A 15,650-nucleotide genomic window follows, 5' to 3' on the forward strand; every position below is an offset into this window, starting at 1 on the left:
CTTTTTGATGCCTGGGGGCTCTGTAGGGAAGATTCCAACAACTGTGGTGATTCAGATGGTTGGGGGCTAGAATCATCTGGAGGCTTTTTCATTCACTTGTCTGTCCATGAGCTGAGATGACTGGGAAGCTTGGCTTAGCTGGGGCTGTTGATTGGAGTACTTACAGGGCTGGATCTCTCCACAGGGCCTGGGCTGCTCACAGAGTGGTGTCTGGGTTCCAGGAGGAATAGTGAAGGAGGATATGAAGGAGAACATTTCAAAGACCAAGCTGCTTTTCATGATGTTAGCTTCAGAAGTTGCATGGCATTACTTCTATCACACTCTAATTGGTTGAACAGTCTCAAGTCCAAGGGGACATAGACTCTACCTCTCAATGAGAAGCATATAGGAGAATTTGCAGCCATTAGAAAAAAATTACCACAAACACACATATTTTAAAAAATACATTGTTCTGAACTCTGAGAATTGAAAGGGACCCAGAAGTATTATCCATTTCAATCTCCCACCATGACTCAGCTCCTCTTTACAATTTTTCTGTCATTGCATACCTGGACCACAACAAGCATTTCCTTATTGGTCTCCTGTCGGCCCCTCTTGCCTCGTGCAGTCTGTTCTTCACCCTGTAACCAGAATGACTGTTCTGAAACACATTTGCTCCTGTACACCCCCACCTTCACCTCTGTTCCTTCCCACGCATCTTTGAAGTAATGTCTGTGACCCTCTGATGGTTTGGTCATCAACTGCCTCTTCAGCCTTATCTTGTGCCATGTCCGCTCATGTTCTCCTTGATCTCACTATGGGTACTTTTTTTTCAGTTCCTTATACAATTTATGCATCTTCCTGCCACAAGGTTTCTGCAAATGCTCGTCTCTCTATGGAATGTTTTTCCCTACCCTCATGGCTTGATTAACTTCTACTTACTCTTTGGATCTTGGCTTGATAGGTACTTTCTCAGTGATGTGCTTTCTGACCTCCCCCATCACGTCACATCCTCTTATTGCCTGCTCTTAAGAACCATGCATCTTTCATCTGTAACATGTATCATTTTTATACTTGCGAGACTATTTAACTCCGTATCTCCCGTAAGACTGCGAGGTCCATGAAGCCAGAGACCATGTGTGTTTTTCATCATTAGTCTTTATGCCTTACATACAGACATTATAAATATTTTTCTTAAGTATGAAATATTTTTTTATTTTAGGAGTGAAAAAACTTAATACAGTCTAAGAATTTATCATTTTCTTGCTAGCCTACATTCCTATTGTAGTTCATAAGGAGCTCCAGTCAACCCTACCTGCAGGTAACATAAGCGATCCTTAAAGGAAAGCTCCCACATTCTGTTCTTATCCAGGTAATATGTGGATTAAAAGCAAGCCTTTATATTTAATCTTAATTTATGTCTTCCTTCAACAATAATTTCAGTTAGTTGACATGTCTTTGAAGTATTTCTCTCGAATTCTTCATATCATTTATTCTTTTGAATTTGCTTTCATTTGCTAATTCAGTGAACATGTTTTCTTCTTTATTTTTATGTATATCATTGGGGTTTTTTGAGTAACCAACTTCTGAGGTCAAATATGTTTGAGAAATATCCTAAACATATTTCAGAAGTTAAATATGCTTGATCAATTTTGGCCAAAGTTTAATTAAACCATCCAACATCAATTTGTTGAATTTTTGCTACATCCTAGGTGCTCTTATGTTTTCTGGATGATAGGACTCAGCCTTTATTTAAATGTTGATGTACATGGGAGTATGCCCATTTAAGTTCCAAATCCACTCTGATACCAGTTTCTGAATAGGTTAGGGTAACTTAGGTTATGCTACCATAACAAACAACCCCCAATTTTCAGTGATTTAAAAGAGCAAAAGCTTATTTTTTGCTCATTCTACCTGCACACACTTTTACAAAGGCAGAGTGCCTTTGCTTATTATGGTCCCTAAGGGACCCAGGCTGGTGGACCTGCAAACATTTTGAATATTAGTAGGTTCCTCCTGTTCCTCCTCCTCTTTCTTAACTAATTCAGATATAATATTGCTAGGTTGTTTTTTTTTTTCCTTCAGAGAAACAAGCTCTGGACAGTCTTGCTCCAGTATTTAAATGTTCTAGCTCAGAAGTGACACTTGTCACATCTGCTCACAACTCATTGGCCAGAACTAGTCATACGGCCCCACCCAACCCCAGAGGTATCCGAGAAGTGCAGTCTTTTTATGTGCTCTGAAGGTAGAGAGCCAGAAACATATGGTGAATAACATTAATAACTGTTAGATGTGAGTATAGGATACACTTCTCAAAACTATTAGCTTGTTGAAACTTTTCTTCATAAGGCATCTTGGGGCACTCTGTTTTGTAAGGGATAGCTTGGGAAACACTGGATTCTAGTCTAGAAACAACAAGGTTTAGCAGAGGGAAGTCCACTAGAGACTGTTTCTTTATTTTAGCCTCCTTTGGTTGTGGCAGTTCAGTCAATTACAAATGCCCTTGTATTCATCCTCTAACACCCACTTCCCCTTCCTGCTTGTAAGATTTTTATGAAAGAGTTTGCAAAAAATCTTTCTGAAAGCAAAAACTACTCTACCTGTCGCATCCTTTTTGACTTAGAAGGGTACTTGCTTGTAACCAGTTTAATTTGGTATGACTAAAGAGCCTCTTGATGAAAGTGAAAGAGGAGAGTGAAAAAGTTGGCTTAAAGCTCGATGTTCAGAAAACTAAGATCATGGCATCTGGTCCCATCACTTCATGGCAAATAGATGGGGAAACAGTGGAAACAGTGTCAGACTTTTATTTTTTGGGGCTCCAAAATCACTGCAGATGGTGATTGCAGCCATGAAATTAAAGGACGCTTACTCCTTGGAAGGAAGGTTATGACCAACCTAGATAGCATGTTTAAAAGCAGAGACATTCCTTTGCCAGCAAAAGTCCATCTAGTCAAGGCTATGGTTTTTCCAGTGGTCATGTATGGATGAGAGAGTTGGACGGTGAAGAAAGCTGAGCGCCCAAGAATTGATGCTTTTGAACTGTGGTGTTGGAGAAAACTCTTGAGAGTCCCTTGGACTGCAAGGAGATCCAACCAGTCCATCCTAAAGGAGATCAGTCCTGGGTGTTCATTGGAAGGACTGATGTTGAAGCTGAAACTCCAATACTTTGGCCACCTCGTGCGAAGAGTTGACTCACTGGAAAAGACCCTAATGCTGGGAAGGATTGGGGGCAGGAAGAGAAGAGGACGACAGAGGATGAGATGGTTGGATGGCAGTACTGACTCGATGGACATGGGTTTGGGTAAACTCCGGGAGTTGGTGATGGACAGGGAGGCCTGGCGTGCTGCGATTCATGGGGTCACAAAAAGTAGGACACGACTGAGCGACTGAACTGAACTGAACTTGAATTTATGAGTTGAACCCCTGGTTGAATTTATTTCAATGAGAGTACAAAAGAAGAAATCCTACATAGATTTCACCTGACATGCAAGTAACAAAAATGGATTCTAAAGTGTTACTGGAAAATACCAAAATGCAGAAACTACACTAGAAGGGTGTTCTATTCACTCATATAATTACCACCTACATGCATAGCCAGACAAGACTGCATGACAAGTGTGAACCTGAGTCTATCTAGGAGGTAAGCCTCATGAACAGAAGGACCAAGACATGGAAGTAGCATCAGCCTTCCATGAAAAATTGCAACCAATTTGACTTCCTTAGGCTGAGTGCAGTAACAGAAACACAATTTCCATAGCAAACCGTGAGACAGTTCCCAAGGAGTGCAGTTATCTTAATGAAATGCTGTGTAGACTTTTGGTCCTGTAGCTACCTATGCATTTGCCGATTATTTCTATATGAAGGGAGGAAGCTTTGGGTCCTATATAAAGGAAGTTTTAGTGATTCTGATCTCATAATAAGGAGACAAAGGGGCTAAGTTTGCCCTTTGTCCTTAAACTGTTTCCATCTTAAAAAATGAAACAATGTTTCAGAAGATCATCACTGTTTAGCTTTTGTGACTCAGAGTATATTTCCTTTTCTGAAAGCTCAAATACTGAAGGTTTCAGCTTTGGTTGTTAGGTTTTCTGGTGGCAGGATAGAGTGGAGCTGGAGTGAAGACTAGAACTGGTTTGGAGAAGCAGTTAGGGAGAAGACACTGCAGTGGGAGTAAGGAAGCCTCATGTCTGGACCTGCTTCTGTCCCTGATGGATTATGTGGTTTCTGCCAATGGTGTCCCCTCTCTGGGCCATAGTGTCCTCTTTTGTTAAGCAAATAAGCAAACAAAAACACAGGGACTTAGATCCTGTAATGACCATTCTAATGACTGCTCACTTGTTTAGTGATTTTTTTTTTTTTAGTGTTTGTTTAGTGCTTTTCTTCTTGGGGAGCCCTTCCTTCCACCTCCATGATACCCTGTGTTCCTTCCAGTTGCCCCATGGGGCAGCTGGAGTGTGGTTGTTGTCTTTACTCTTGCAACAACAGTCTACAGATACACACAACAGCTGCGGGTGGCTGGAGAGTGCGCACAAGCCCAGGTCTTCTGACTTCAGCTCTTGGTTTGTCTGCTTCTACCAGATGGGTGTAACTTTAAAAAAAAATTTATTGGCTGTGTTGGGTGTTCATTGATGCATGTGGGCTTTCTCTAGTTAGGGCAAGCGGGGGCTACCCTTTACTTGTGGTGCGTGGGCTTCTCATTGCCGCAGCTTCTCGTTGCGGAGAACAGGCTCTAGGCACAAGAGCTTCAGTAGTTGTGGCGCACGGGCTTAGTTGCCCCACGGCATGTGGGATCTTCCCGGACCAGGGATCAAACCCCTGTCCCCTGCATTGGCAGGCAGATTGTTAACTACTGGACCACCAGGGGAATCCCTGAGTCTAACGTTTTTTTGGCCAATAATGTAGAAAGCTCTAGGAGTACCTCCTCTTTGTTATTTTTTATTTAAAATATTACCTAAGGGCACTGAGCCCCCTCTGGGGTCATCAGCACCATTGGCACTGCTGTGGAAAGGGGATCAGAGAGGACCCTCAAGCAGGAGGTCCTCCCAAGCGTGGAATTCCCAGCTTTCTGATTGGTTATTTCTTTGCCTCCTTTCCCGCGGAGTCACATTTCATGCCCTGTCTCCTTGCCTTTCTGCCTGCGGTTTTGCACATTTGTGCTGACAGTTCTGATTTCTCTGCAGGTGCTGGTAGTGACACCAGGCCTTGTGAGAGCTGTCTGTGGTCCCGGGTGGGATGTGAACAGTTTTTCTCTCAGAAATAGCCTAATTTGAAGGAAATCCCCTTTGCTGTTTGACATGGTGTGAACCATAGCATCAGGAATCCTTTTAAAGCCAACAAGATATTAATAAATCTGTCTCCTGGGTGCCATCTCTCCAAACACAGGCAACCTCAGTTGTTGCTCTTGAGATGCCCTAAGAATAAAAGATCTTCATTCAGACACACAGTCCTTTCCTTTTGCACTGAGGATTCTTGGATGAGGTTTATTTTGGTGTCCTTAGCCATGGCAGGGAGCCATGTTCAGCTTTGGTTTTCTAGGCTGTGAGTTTCACAGTCCAACCCTTGTCGGTGGAACAGATAAGAGATTTAAAACACACAAATATCTTCCACATCTTTGCTTAAGCATCACCTCATCAGTGGCTATCTCTCACCAATGCGGCCATGTAGGTTAGCTGCAGCATCGGCCTATCTGTAATGACCTGTTATCGTTTGAATGTGTTTAATGAGTCTTAATGAATGTTTAATGGCGTGGAAGCTCTGTGAGGTCCGAGGGGTACTTCTCTGGCCCACCCTTCTCTCCAGGACCCATGATTAGCCAAGGCCTGATGGCACGATATTTCATTTCACAGGAACGGACAATCAGCAGATCACTGTCACCCCGACCCCGGAGTCATCTCCTCATGGGAGGCTGTTACCGATTTCACCAACAAGGCCTTTCTCCGAAGTCCAGTCTTCCTCAGCAGTGGACAGGATGAAGCCTGGGCCCAGACCATCCCCTGACAACACGAGCTGGCCGCTGTCTGCCTGGACGGCCCTGCCCAAGACACACCGCCGAGCACGGGCCCACGGGGACTTCCCTCCTTCCCAAGGCAGCGCACACAGCGCCTCCCTCGAGGCTTCCAAGGATTCTGCCGAGACCCTGGCCCAACCAAGACCTCCAGGGGGAAAAGAAGTGGCCGCCGTGTCAGGTTTGCCTCACACCAGCATGCTGCCCCCACTGTCCACCCTCCCGCCAGTGACGTCCTTCACCCCTGGCCTCCCATTGCGGCCATCGTGGGTAGGGACTCCTTCCATTTCAGAACTACGTTCCCCGAGGGCAGACGCTCTCCTCTCATCTTCATCTTCTTCATTGGCTCCTGACTCATCTCATTCCATCGTCTTTTCTAAGGCAGCAGAGCGACCCACCAAAGTGCCTTTATTCCCCCAAACAGCTCCAGCTGACTCCTCCTCAAGTCAGAGCATAGCGAATCCCCTAAACCCATTTGCTGAGGAAATGAACCACGCTCCATCCAGAAATGCCCAGGATTTAATAGGCATCCCTCGTCTAGGTTTTTCTGGATCCTCAAGCCCAGCAGTGGGTCCTCACTCAGCGGGCTCCCCCTCACCTGAGATTTTGAGCTCCATGGCAGACCTGGCCCCTTTGTCTCCCCCTCCCCCAGCGTCTAGAAGTCTTCTTCAGCTTCCTGGTGGAAGGCCCTCATCATCGACGATGGAAGTGGCTCCAAGTCTTGCATCTGCCCAGTCGATTGAAGCTGAGGTGGCTCAAAGAGCACATAACGGAGTATCTTTGCCAACCTCGAAGAGTGCAGCAACCCATGAGGCTGTGTCGTCACTGGTCCAGACTGCAGAGTCAGTGGCAGTGGGAATGACCAGCCTAGATGCAGCCCATGCTCCAGCAAAGAACTCTGCTTACCCCCTGCGTGTGTCAGCAACCCCAGAGAATTCCAAAGGGCCGACCCTTTCAGCAGAACACAAATCTTCCCCTTTGGTGCCTTCTCCTCTGCCTCTCACCACAGCTGACCAAGGACAAGAAGTCCCTTCTGGGGCAGCTCCTACATCCCCATCAAACGGCACAACAGCGGACATCCCCTCCACGCCTGCCCCACTCCAGCTGGCACGGAGTCAGGCCTCTCCACCCGCCATGCCCCAAGTGCCAGCTCCTCAAGAAGCAGGTAGTGATGGGTCCCCTCTCACTGCAGCTACAGACCTCCTCCTCTTGAGCACATTTCCTCATCGTCTTTCCACGACTTGGACATTTCCCCTGCAGAAGGAAGATAGCGTGGCAGCTGTTTTAAAGAAAAACGAAACGGCAAATTTGACAGTTGCTCTCCAGACCCTTCTGAGTAAAGGGAGTCCAAGTCTTCACGCTGTAGATAGATTCACCTCTAATTTCAGCACTGATCATGTCTCTACAGACGTGACACAACCAGGAACCAGCCTCCTTCCTTCTGAATTACCTCCATCTTCCATCCCCCTCACACGAGCTACCCAGACTGTGTCCCCATCTCGTGGTTTTTCCAACGCCAAGCCAGTGACTTACACAGCTGTGACAGACCATTTTGAGTTGCCAGTTTTGGCTTCCAAACAGGTGACAGCTTTTCCCTCCTCCAGTGAGGTCTATGATTTCTCAACAATGGGAGGCATGAAGAAGCCAGCAACCACAGATGTTTTCTGGAGTTCTGTTGCAGCAGAAGCTGAGTCCCTTTCCACAGAACCCATGATGTCTGGCTGGCTGCAGCAAACAAATTATGATGTAAATGGGCACACAATTAACTCCACAAGTTGGGAAGCTCACTCAGCTCCAGCCACTTCTCCTGGTAGTTTAAATTCCACTGCTAATACAGTAAAATCTCAGGATTTCAAAGATAATGTTGCTCATTCAGCGACTGTGGAAGGTTTTAGCATCCAGGATCCAGGGTCTGGTATGAGCACCAACCAGCCCATCCAACAGTCAGATGTTACCATGGTTGGAAACCATACAGGCCTCTTGTCCATAAACACTAACAACTACCCCAGAGACTTCCAAACAGCTAAGATTGGAGATTACCCACGTATAAGCCAACAATCTGTGTCTCATCCCCATCTACAGTCACCTGCCCATCCAACACATCCACTTGTGCTGAGCTCTCCAAGTCTGACTTCCACAGCTCGCTTGCCAGAAATGCTTTCAGATCGAATGGATACAAGTTTTCAAATCACTGATGACGTCTATCCATCTCCAGTGATAAATGCTTCCCCATCATTCCAGGGTATCCTGAGATTTCACTCTACTACTGAATCGCCTCCTCTGTCAACCAATGCCTTATTCAGGACCCCGTCCAAAGCACCGCATGCTTCTCAGCACCCCAAGAAATGGACAGGTGCAACCACTAATACAGGTAGTTTGTTTCCTGGTCCCTCCCAAGATAGGTGTGTGACTGCTTCTGGGGCCAAAGCATCTTCAGGCTAAACACAGATACCTAACTTTGCTCCAAAGGAGCAGATACACCTGATTTCAGGACGATGAATGAGTTACTAGTCCAGATAGTCATGCCCTTGATCTTCGGCCGACTTGATATTTTGGAAAGTGTTCAGAATTTAAGTGTCCTTATTTCCATCCATAGCTTTGCTCTAAGTGGCATTCTCATTATAGTTAACTGACTTAACGAACCTAAAGCCGTTTTGCCTAAATTCCAGAGCTCAGAGACCTCTCACCCCAACAAACCCACAAGTGACATCCATTCATCCCCACAAGTGGTGTTTGCATTCTGTGCCAGTGACAGACTTTGCTTTGTCTCTTTGCAGTGGACTCCTCAGTGTTGCCCAAGGCAGAACCAACAGCAGCAGCAGCAGCAACCACGTTGTTTCTTCGGAAATCAAGTCCACTGGTGCTGTCTGCAGCCCTGGTTGCTAAGGGCACCGGCAGCAGCCCTTCGGCCATGGCCTCGGGATTAGCCAAGAGCAGCTGGACCACTGCTCTAGCTAAAAACATCACGAGCAGTGTAGCATCTGGCCCCAAAGCGACACCAGGGGCGGCTCATCCAGCCTTTTCATTCACGCCGACCTACATGTTTGCAAGAACAGCACACACCGTGAGCACTCACACAGCCATTCAAGGGAACACGGGTGCTGCCTCTGGCCTGTTATCCACAACACACCTCCCCAGGAAACCACAAGCCATGCACACGGGCTTCCCGAACCCCACCAACTCAGACCTGCCCAGGGTGTCCACCACTCGCCCGCTGACTATCACAGCAGCCTTGACGTCCATCACCGCACCAGTGAGGGCCACCCGGATGCCGCCTTCGTCAGCAGAAAACACAGATGCTGCTCTTCCTGCTGTGTCCACTGCTGTGATCACAACTGGCAAGACGGCGTCCAACCTGGAGTGTCAGATGTCCAGTAAGCTCCTAGTGAAGACAGGTAAGAGTTCATTGCCCTGATTTGATGTGAAAGCCACAAGTGCATCCTGGCCTCAGAGATGTAGCAGAATTCTTAGCTTTCTTTGAGATCAGTGGTTCTCAACCAGTCCCTGCCGCCATGTCTGGACATGTTTTTGAGTGTCTATATCTTGGAGGGTAGGGAGGGTGTGTCAGGCATCTAGCGTGTTGAGAGACTAGGGATGCTGCTAAACATTCCTACAGTGCACAGGACGGTCAGCAACAGAGTAATCCAGCCCAAAACATCCAAAGTGCTGAGGCTGAGAAGTCCGGATCTTTATTAAGTGATAAAGTAGAATCTCCTCTATCATGTGGAGAATATGACACAGAATCTAGCCCTGGGACCCGTCCTGATATCAGAGACCTCCTGAAACCAGTTCCACTAGGGAGTCTGAAAAAGCAAAGGCACACACACCAAGGTTTGCCTGTAGAGCATATCTACAGGCAAACCTTGATGATGTGATGTCTGCAGTGATGTCTCACATGTGTGAATGCTGTGATTAGTAAAATACAAGATCATAGGAAGGGCAACGGAACTCAGAAGGACTCTGTCATATGTTTTCTCAAGCATCAGATACTAAGCATCAGTACAGCTATGGTACTCTGTGTTAGCGCCTGCACTTTCTTCTGATGTTAAAAAGGAGACCTTCTTGAAAAAGTCGGGGTGGTAGATGCTGGTTTTTTAGCATCCAACCCCACCTCTGCGTTGCAGCAAATGGGCCAAGAAGGCACACGATGCTTTTAATAGTGCAGTAGTGTCTGCTATAAAAAGCATTAGAAACGTTATTTGAAAGAGCATGCCAGTGTTGGATGCTCATGTCCCGCCTTCCTCTTCACCCCACAAGGAATTAAATGAAATTATTTCTTGAGACAGATCCGATTCTAAAATGGGAAATTGTGAAGCTAGGCATAGCAGAAAGCACGGTATCTTTTTCAATTTCTCAAGAAATTATACCATCTGGTTTTCCCCTCCCCCTGCCCCCTCCCTCCAGATCTCTGCCTCCCCTTCTGAGTGGCAGGCAACCCCAGCCTCCTCGATATGAAGTCTGGAACATTCTCCACTCCCTCTTCTTCACAAAGTCCTCTCACCCCAGCCACACCCAGTTGGTTCCTCCCCGTTCTGCCTCCTGAATACCTCTTCCCTCCACCCCCACAGCCCCTTCCCTGGTTCATATCACTCACCTACCTTCTGCAACAGCAGCCAGATTTCTCTGTCTGCCTTCAGACTCCCCCCACCCCCTCCAATCTCTTCTCCAGTCTGCAGTCAAGGGAACCTTCTAAAGTGCATGCCTTTGCTTAAACCCCTTCCTTTCCCACTGCCCTCAAGACCAGGCCTGGACTTGTAGACTGAAGTATTCCGTTCTCTCCCCTGTGCCTTTGCACTTGGTCTTCCCTCTGTTGGGAGTGGCCAGGGCAGTCCCTCTGGCCTTGGCCCAGCTCACGCCCATCATCCTCCAAGACTTCGTGGAAGCATCAGTTCCTCCCGGAAACCTTCCCTGATCCCCACCCCCTCACCCCACTCAGGGCCGGATGCTTCTCCAAGGGCCTCCAGCTACATCCTAGGCTTCCCATCAGGGAGCACCTGTCATGTTCCATCACAGATGCCTCTTCTCCGTGCCAGGTCTCCATCCTGCTTGTGCAGTGGGGACTGCCCCTCCTGATGCAGGGTTGATTTAGGCTGTTTTAGGATGCAGAGCCTGCCCTCAAGGAGGCTCTCAGGGATGCCATTGCAGGAATTTCCTTGCATGCAGACCAGTCTGGGCAGGCACGCTGGCTTTAGCCTGGTTTTCAGAGTTAGAGGCGGTGACGGTCAGAAGTGGAGTGCCACTAGAGTACTAGCCGTCTCCCCACTAGGGCCACCCAAATGGCTGGGCCTGCTTCCTTTAGGATATGAGCGGGACCAACAGAGCTGCCACCCCAGCTATGCTAAATGGGAAAATTGTGAAACTAGGAAATTAAACCATCTGGTTTTCAGTTGGCCCTGTGCCCACCAGCTTTGCTCAGAACCTGTAGGGGGTGCTGGGTGGCTGGGGAGGAGCAGAGGGCTCATGAATTAGGAGGACTGCTGCCTTGTGCTGATGTGTGCTTCTGTTTCACCCCACAGTTCTCTTTCTGACCCAAAGGAGGATGCAGATCAGTGAAAGCTTGAAGCTCAGTATAGCCAAAGGGCTCACACAGGCCTTGCGGAAGGCGTTCCACCAGAATGACGTCTTGGCTCATGTAAGCCCCCTGCTCTTGTAACCAGGCTCGTCCAGCCATGTATTCTTTCTGGGTCCAGAGTCTGTTTACATTGTTTCTCTCCTCCCTGGGCACCATAACCACCACAGAAGTAGAATCTTTCATCATTCATCATTTTGGCAAATAGCTAATGTGTGGTAGCAGGAGAAGGAGGTCAAATCCTGAGTTAGAAAATTGAGGATAATTGTGTCTAGTTTTTGGGCTGTTTTTTTAAAGCCTGGATGTACTTTATAAAAATTGCCCCATTATCCTGTTATTTGGGGAAAGTATTTAATTGTGTCAGTGTAATTTTGCAGAAATCATCCACTGCTTTTTCTTTTATCTTCCTCACCATTGTAAACAGTTGGCGATTTATTTCTGGACATTTAAAAATTACTCTGACTTGTAAATTGAGTCCAACTTTGCTTAAATTGAGAGCAACAGACAAGGAAGTAAGCATTTTTTTTCTCTCCAAACACTTTCGTGCCAAGTACTGTTTAACAACCACCAGCTGATTCCGATGGCATATCCCAGTGATGGAAGTCTTGCTGTACTCCCTTTTGGTTTGATTACAAGTTTTAAAGCATTACGTGTGATGGGCAGTCAGTGGACAGCCCTTTACATCACTTAAAAATGTCGCTGCAGCTTTCTGCTCTGATGCTCTGCACAGCTACATTCAAATTAGTGGTCCTTCCCCGCCACCACACCATGGTCTAGGAAGGAGGTTGGATACAGTTTATTCATCATTGTTAATTTCTTTTATATAATTCTGAAAAGAAGAAGAGGAAATGCTCTTCACAAGAGGCATCTGTAGTTTCTGCACCAGAAACTTTATTTGAAAGTTGAAAATGTGAATGTTTCCCTGTGGTTACCTCAGACAGTTTTCGTTAAACTTTGGTTGTGTGCAAATTAGCTACACAGTTTTTGCCCTTTGTTGCATATCATCACAGATGGCTGTGACAATTAGTATGTGGTAGTTATTTTTAAATCAGTTTTTATTTAAAAAACACAAGATTGGGATTGTCATATATGCCCTACTTTATATAAGATGGATAACTAATAAAGACCTACTATATAGTATAGGGAACTGTATTCAATACTCTGTAATGACCTATATGGGGAAAGAATCTAGAAAGGAGTGGATATGTGTATATGTATAACTGATTCACTGTACTGTACCGCAGAAACTAACACAACACTTGAATTGACTATGATTCAATAAACATTTAAAGAAAACACTGAAACATATTTCTTTTGAGAGGGTGTTTGATATTATCACCATGAATGATAATTTTCCACAAATAGAAGGTAATGATAAAAATGAAATAAGGGAATTTCCTGATGGCGTAGTGGTTAGGATTTGGCGCTTTTACTTTCATGGCCCAGTTTCAATCCCTGGTCAGGGAACTGAGATCCTACAAGCTGCATGGCATGGCCAAAATTAAAAAATAAAAATGCAAATAGTGGAGACAGCTTGTTAAATTCAAGCTAGACATTACTGCTTGCAGAAGGCATTAAGGCTAGGGCCTGGCGTCCCTTTGTTTGTTTAAAAATGTGATTAGCAAGGATTAGAGAGGTGTTAGAAGTCAACTGTCCTCAAACTGAGACTTGCTTCTTGAGATATTAATATTAGGAGGATTGGAATGGGAGTCACTTTCTTGCTGGGTGATTTGGTGGTTCAGTTCAGTTCAGTTCAGTTCAGTTCAGTCGCTCAGTCGTGTCCGACTCTCTGCGACCCCATGAATTGCAGCACGCCGGTGCTAAATCTGTGTTCCATCCAGAAATACCTCTTGTCCCACTTAATGTCATCTTGAACACCACCTTCAAGTGACAAGGTGCTGAGGAGCACACAATGTGGAGGAAGCAAAGGACACCCAACCTCCTGCAAAGTCAGTTGTCTTGGTTTCTTTGGCAAAAAACATGACACTCCTAATGGAGATAGAAGAATAAGGGGAGGAAAGGCAGTGTTCAAAACACCCTGAACAGTTGATATCAAACATGAGGAAAGCAAAACAAAATAAGAATAAGATCAAAAGCCTCAAAAATCTTCCAGTTGGGTGACAAAGAGCTCAGATCATCAGCATCCCTTAGGACTCTTGCTGTAAGAGAAATTCTCCATGGCCAGCCTTGCCTGGGTCATGAACCAGTTACAAGCCAAGAATGGAGTTAAATCTGAACAGTTCTTCTCTCAGCTTCTAAAGAGAGGAATTCACCTCATTTACTACCAGACCCTTGTCTGGAAGGGGTCCGAACTTAATCTATCATTTCTGCCTTTTAACGTTTATGTTGTTGCTGCGCTCTGTTGCTCAGTTGTGTCCAACTCTTTGCAGCCCCATGAACTGTAGCCCACCAGGCTTCCCTGTGCATGGGATTTTTCAGGCAAGAATGCTGGAGTGGGTTGCCACTTCCTGTTCCAGGAGATCTTCCCAACCCAGGGGTTGAACCCATATCTCCTGCATCTCCTGTATTGCAGGTGGATTCTTTACCCGCTGAGCCATCGGGGAAGCCCCTTTAGTGTTTATGAATGATGAGAAATATGGTATAGCCATTTTTCCCAGCATTCTTACCCCAGAAAATCTCTTTTGCCTTCTGTCTCCTGCCTGCCTTCCTGGGTGATAATTGGTGCTCACAAGATTAAACTGAGGCACTTAAGGAATAAAAAACTACCCACAGACTTAATTCTATTTCAGAATTAAATATAGATTTAATCCTACATCCATAGGTTCAACACAAATTATATTTTGTTGTATTCTGATATTTTGAGACCTGCCAATCCCATCAGCTTATAGGATTGCTAGAATATTTGTTGAATGGGAGCGTCCTCTTCCCCAGCCATGTTGAGTAACCATTGTGGTTCTAAGAAACACCAAGAGAGACTTAAAGTACAGTGGAAATGAACACTAAGTTCTTCGGGTCCATTTGTCTTGTAGGTGGACCTTCTGGAACACTCGCACAACATCACCGTTGGTTATTACGCTACCAAAGGGAGGCTGGTCTACTTGCCTTCCGCAGTGGTCGAAATGCTGGGTGTTTATGGGATCAGCAACGTCACTGCGGATGTGAAGCAGCATACCCCAAGCTTGCAGTCTGTGGCTGTACTTGCCTCCCCGTGGACTCCCCAGCCTGCAGGCTACTTGCAGCTGAAAACAGGCAAGTAATGCGGAAGAAAAGGATTCCTCTTCATTCTGGGATTGTGGGCGGTACCAGGAGGACATCTGTTTGAAAACTCCGTCACTGGAACTTCCCTGGTGGTTCAGTGGTTAAGACACCACACTCCCAGTACAGGGGGTACAGGTTTGATCCCTGGTCAGGGAACTAAAATCCCTCATGCCACAGCTGAAGATGCCACAGCTAAGACCTGGTGCAGCCAAATAAAAAAAAAGAAAACTCCATCACTAGCTGCTCTGTCATTTCTTAGAGTCCTTGTGTACCTTCCTCCAAGGGCCTTGCTAATCTAATGTCCAAGTTCCTTGCACAGCAGCCTAAACTTTTCCAACCTGGATTCATGAGAAATATTCCTTCACAGAAGTCTTCCCAATTTATATGAGTATATAGTACTTATGAGCATCAGGTACTGTATTTTTTTTTCCTGTATTACCAATGGATACTGAGGAGAATTGAATATCCTCAGCATAAAATCTGTGCTTTGCAACATGTTCCAGAGGTCCTTGAATTAGAATCTTTGAGCTTAGGCCTTAGAGTCTCTCTTTTAAACTCCCTGGTGGGACTTCCCTGGTGGTCCAGTGGTTAAGAATAAACTTGCTAATGCAGGGGTCACAGGTTCCATCCCTGGCCTGGGAGTATTCCATATGCTGTGAGGCACCTAAGCCCGTGTGCCACAGCTACTGAGTCCGCGTGCTCTGCAACAAAAGTGCATCGCAACTAGAGAAAGCCCCTGCTTTCCACAACTAGAGAAAGCTCTTGCGCAGCAATGAAGACCCAGTGCAGCCTAAATAGATATTTTTTAAAATGTTGTATGTTTTTTAAAATTCTGATCTTGTGCTTTGAAAGCCACAAGAGTAGGGGGACCATTGAAATTGA

General features: G+C 46.0%; 1 protein-coding gene across 1 annotated transcript in view; it reads left to right on the forward strand.

Annotated features, from left to right (window-relative positions):
* Positions 1-15,650, forward strand: part of KIAA1549L (KIAA1549 like) — a 286,023-nt gene that overhangs the window by 153,693 nt on the left and 116,680 nt on the right. The window contains exons 3-6 of the mRNA XM_081538083.1: positions 5,823-6,161; positions 8,758-9,375; positions 11,497-11,612; positions 14,540-14,759. Of these exons, the coding sequence (XP_081394209.1) occupies positions 5,823-6,161; positions 8,758-9,375; positions 11,497-11,612; positions 14,540-14,759 (1,293 nt within the window). The remainder of the gene's footprint in view (positions 1-5,822; positions 6,162-8,757; positions 9,376-11,496; positions 11,613-14,539; positions 14,760-15,650) is intronic.

The sequence above is a fragment of the Giraffa tippelskirchi genome, chromosome 11, assembly GCF_054371585.1.
Source record: "Giraffa tippelskirchi isolate mGirTip1 chromosome 11, T2T-mGirTip1v1.2.pri, whole genome shotgun sequence".
NCBI classification, from domain to species: domain Eukaryota; kingdom Metazoa; phylum Chordata; class Mammalia; order Artiodactyla; family Giraffidae; genus Giraffa; species Giraffa tippelskirchi.